Source organism: Alligator sinensis, unplaced genomic scaffold (genome assembly GCF_000455745.1).
Source record: "Alligator sinensis unplaced genomic scaffold, ASM45574v1 scaffold366_1, whole genome shotgun sequence".
NCBI lineage: Eukaryota > Metazoa > Chordata > Crocodylia > Alligatoridae > Alligator > Alligator sinensis.
In genome coordinates this window covers 728,688-733,135 of record NW_005841851.1, presented here as the reverse complement: position 1 = coordinate 733,135, position 4,448 = coordinate 728,688, and the positions used below count along the sequence as shown (strand labels likewise).

The 4,448-nt window shown below is 43.5% G+C and overlaps 1 protein-coding gene across 1 annotated transcript in view; it reads right to left on the bottom strand.

Annotated features, from left to right (window-relative positions):
* LOC102387489 (centromere protein S) overlaps positions 1 to 4,448 on the bottom strand; it is a gene marked incomplete at its 3' end in the record, with an annotated part of 7,744 nt that extends 3,296 nt beyond the window's left edge. Inside the window, exons 1-3 of the mRNA XM_025212259.1 lie at positions 4,425 to 4,448; positions 3,883 to 4,006; positions 2,104 to 2,137 (exon numbers count right to left, since the gene is read on the bottom strand). Of these exons, the coding sequence (XP_025068044.1) occupies positions 2,104 to 2,137; positions 3,883 to 4,006; positions 4,425 to 4,433 (167 nt within the window). The remainder of the gene's footprint in view (positions 1 to 2,103; positions 2,138 to 3,882; positions 4,007 to 4,424) is intronic.

Here is a 4,448-nt window from a genome sequence, read left to right as displayed (position 1 = left end):
CATCAGCCCCAAGCCTGCTCCTCCCATCCCCGCCACCACCACCATGTTGCCCTCTGCTCCCCCCTGCCACCATGGGCTGGCTTCTCCCCACCCTCACCCCTGGCCCTCCCCCACAGCTCCTGCATGGGGCCAAGGCCTGCTGCTCCCTTCTCCCCACCACTGTAGCGGAGAAGGGGGAGTGGGCCCGGACCTCAACCCCAAGCAGCAGGAGGGAAGGGGAGAGCGGGCCCAGGCGGAGGGGGGGCGCGCCATCATTCTTGACAGGCAATTGGCTAGCGTATATATTAGGTATATATTAGCGGCATTTCATTTTGATTGCAAAAAAACACGGATTTTGGAATTTTTATCAGAGAATTTGGGATTTTTTATCAGAGAACGTAGGATTTTTTTAAATCAGAGAAAACCAGGATCCCTGGTGATGACAGTGGTACAGGAACCAAAACAGGAGGAAACAGAATGTGAAAACTTGCTACCTCAGACACCCTGGCTCCCTCTATCAAAATGGGCCACTGGGGACATTTTAACTCTTAGTGCCACCTACTGAATCCCCAGGAAATACTTTCCGCTCCCTTGATCAGCTGGATGAGAAACCCACATGCTACTAAACACCTGGTGCTTGTGAGTCACCCCATCACATTCATTTAGATCATAATGCATCTGTCAGTCATGTAAAGACATTGATTAAAAGCAATCACTTGTAACAAATGAATCCACTTCCAAAGACCCAGGGGAAGGAACATGCTAGCAGATGATATGCAACTGGGAGAGAGAGCTTGTTTGGACAAACAAGAGGCCAGGAGAAACATATTCTGAAATGCAAGGTGGGGTGGCGGAGATATCCTATGCAATAACGAAGGTGCAAGACAACAGGCAGGACAAGATGCAGAGGGACACTTCGGAAAAAGTCCCTGGGGAAGCCATAAGTATAAAGGGGTAGGCAGGGTTAGAGTTGTGCTGAAAGAAGAGATGACAAGCTTGAAGTGGAGTCCAAAGAAAAAAGATTAAAACACAGGAATAATGAAGTCAGAGTAACTAGAAGAGGGTGATTTTTAGCAGTATACTTTATATAGATAAAAGGAGTAGTAACAAACTCCAAGGCTGTTGAAAAGAGATGGAAGGAAGGAAGGATGGGCACTTCAAGTTAATTACAGAACCAAATAAGAGACTTAAAGCCTGCCAGGTTTTCACTCCATTCACGTGTTCTGTATACAGAATCAACTTAACAAGGAGGACGGGCTGTTAGCATCAAACCAGACCTGGTACATTGAAAAGCTTCAAACTCCACAGGCTTCAGTCATTCAAATCTTTTCATAAAAGCATTTAATAGCAATCATTTTCCATTACGTACAATTCTAATTGAACAGACAAGTACAAGTCACCTGTGAAGATGCATTACACAACAGAAGCTTTAAAAACTGAAAGCAAACTACCTACTTATCTACTCTTCCAGGAGCACTATTTACTGCTAACAAGCACAGCAAAATGAAAACCTCCAACTGTGATGCAGTTATCCATACACCTGCATGCAATTACATTAGAGAGCACAATTCACACAAAAGACTACACTCTGGAGGCAAGATTCAATACAAGGGCTTTATTATCCTCTAGGTAATTAAGTTATTTTGTGTTCTATATGTTTTTTCCCCATCTCAGTACAAACTTCCAAAGCAATTCTGAAGTTAGCTGATAGGGTGAAAAATCCCAAAGCATTCTCCAGAAGCCGTAAGACCACACTATTCACATCTATGACTCCTAAAAGCACATAATTTTGAAACAGAGGACTCATCAAACCTCAGGAAAACACCATGGTTTGAATCGATGCAATCAGAAGCAGTGCTGCACTCAAGAGTATGAAATAATTTCTTTTTTATCCCCTACAAAACAAAAGGCTGAACAATTTAAATCAGGACAGCTTCAGGATCTGTTAACTAAACTTCAAAACTGGCTGGGACAAAACATAAAAATAGTCCAGGTGCACTTTTAAATACTATACTGTTCCAAGGGAGAAGCACAAATAGGATAGAGATCTTTCTCTAGCCAAACATATCACTGAGTTGAGTACAAGAAACAAGGCTTTGTAAGGATAAATGTTCCAGTACGTACCTTGCAAACATTTCAAGGTCTTTTGCAAAAATTTCTGAAAGAAAAATGAAGGGTGGGGAGAAAAAAAATAACACACATTTTTTAAACATTTTCAAATCAGCAGGGTGAAATCTGTTTCTGTAATTGTGGTGACCAATCATAGAGCTTGTACAAAAAGTGCACTTTTCATCCCCAAGTATTTAACTTAAGTATAAAAAAGAGCAGCACTCAAGCATAAGAACAGAGCACAACATGATAGCCATTAGGGCTGTGCGAAGCTTCAGATGCCGATTCGATTCAGATTCGGTACCTGAATCTCCAAATCCAAATCTAATCAGGGGACCAACAAAAAGGTCCAAATCGATTAGGAAAAGATTCAGAGAGCTTAAATGATTCAGGCAGTCCCTGCCCACTGCAGCAGGGAGCTGGATCCAGACTGAGCTGGTAAGTAAAGGGCAGGGGAGGGGAAGCTAGAAGAGGAGGAAGGGGACAATGGGGGGGACCCCTGCCAGGCCCCATCCCCTGCCTGCTCCTCCAGACCCCCCATGGCTACCCCACCCAGCCCCAGCTCCCGGTACTTTAAAAAAAAAAAAAAAAAAAAAAAAAGCCCCCACTCAATAGGTGCTGCCGGGCAGGGGGCGGGCAATCCCTGCTGCCTCCCACCACATGAGGGGCTCTGCCACAAGCCCCACAACCACCCCACAGGTCTAATATACATCTTGGTGGAAGCTGACTGGACATTAAGATAAGTGTCTGTGCACAGGTAAATAATAGCAGTAACTTTCTCTTACAGAAAGGCTCGTATGATTGTTAACATCCATACAGAGCAAAAAGGACCTCATTTTGGAAGACCCATACCTAGTACATTGTGTTATACTTTGGTTCTCTGCTTGTTGGTCTGCGCTGTACCAGCAGAATGTGAACCTGTGGTTGCCTTAGTTTTAAATATTTCAAGCTTGAAGACCGATCTGGAAGTTATTTGCTTTGGTCAAACATGTAGACCCATCCCCTGTTCGTAAGCATATGTACAAAACTCTGTGAGTACTAAACATTATTACAGGTCCACATGACATTGTTATAGCCCACTCCATATCCTGGCTTTATGGCAACATTAATACTTGTCCAGGAGATGAGAGACACGTTTAACACCCCAGCTCTTACCACATGTATCAATTGATCTTGGAAGTGTACAAAAGCAGCTGCTTTATAAGGCAAAGCAAGGCTCATTTCCATGTATTTTAGAGAGACCAGATATAAAACAGCAACAGAGGCTGTGGAGCTATTAGACATGATCATTTCTAATTATGAAGGGAAACAAAGCAATAAACTGACTTGGTAAGTAATCTCAAATCAGAAAGAAGGCAAGCAAACAAAGTTCCTCAGATGGTCCAGAGGCTTGCAAGTGAATTTTATATAACAGCTTTTATGCAAGAGCACGTGAGGCATTTTACAATTGGAAAAAAAAATGAAGTGCAGCTACCACCGTGTTACAAAAAACTATAAATGGCTGCACAGACAATATGTGCAAGCAAGCCTCATCCTTACATGTTTGGAGAGGACACTCCGCTTTGCACTAGCATACATCAACCAGCACAGCCAAGTTACCTAAAATCTTTATTGATCTCAATACTGGGAAGCAGTTTATTAACATAGGCTACCTTGTTGCGCAGACAGACAGGTGTAGGGTTTCGCATGTCTTGAATTAAGTACCTCTTTCATACCAGGAAAATAAAATTAGCATTCTGGATCACTTTTAAAGAGAATAAGAACAGTTCCATCAGCGCATGGACACGTACATACCACATTGCCTGAAGGTAATCTCCGAAATAGCTGCAATGGTTTGCTTGCTAAACTGAATGTCTTGATCTTCTGCAACTTCCTGGCAGAGACAACCCACATTGTAGTGAACTGCAGCCTTTAGCCTCTGAAATAATTCAAAACAAATTACTCAGCGGACCTTACATATCACCATATTAACTCTCACATTCACTGTAATGCATAAACACCAACTGAAAGAATGAGACACCGGTGTTACAGAGGCAGCGCAATTGGGATCACAGCTCAGCAGCAATAGGGATCCATGTGGTTTAACACTTGACTTCACAGGAGCGAGCTTTCTGTAAGGTAGCAACAGGATTACCCATGGTATTCAGCACAACGGGCGCTAACCGTCAAGGGATCAAGATTCATGGCCGTACACCCTGTCCAGTAAGAACATAAGACCAGCCATTTCCTGAGTGAGAGACAGGTCCATCTCGCTCAGCACTGTCACACTGCAGATGTTGGAAGGGAGACAGAACTGGGTCTGACCAGGGCTCCCCCCTTCCTCTCTCACTTGTCACCTCCAGCATTTACTGTCCAGGCAG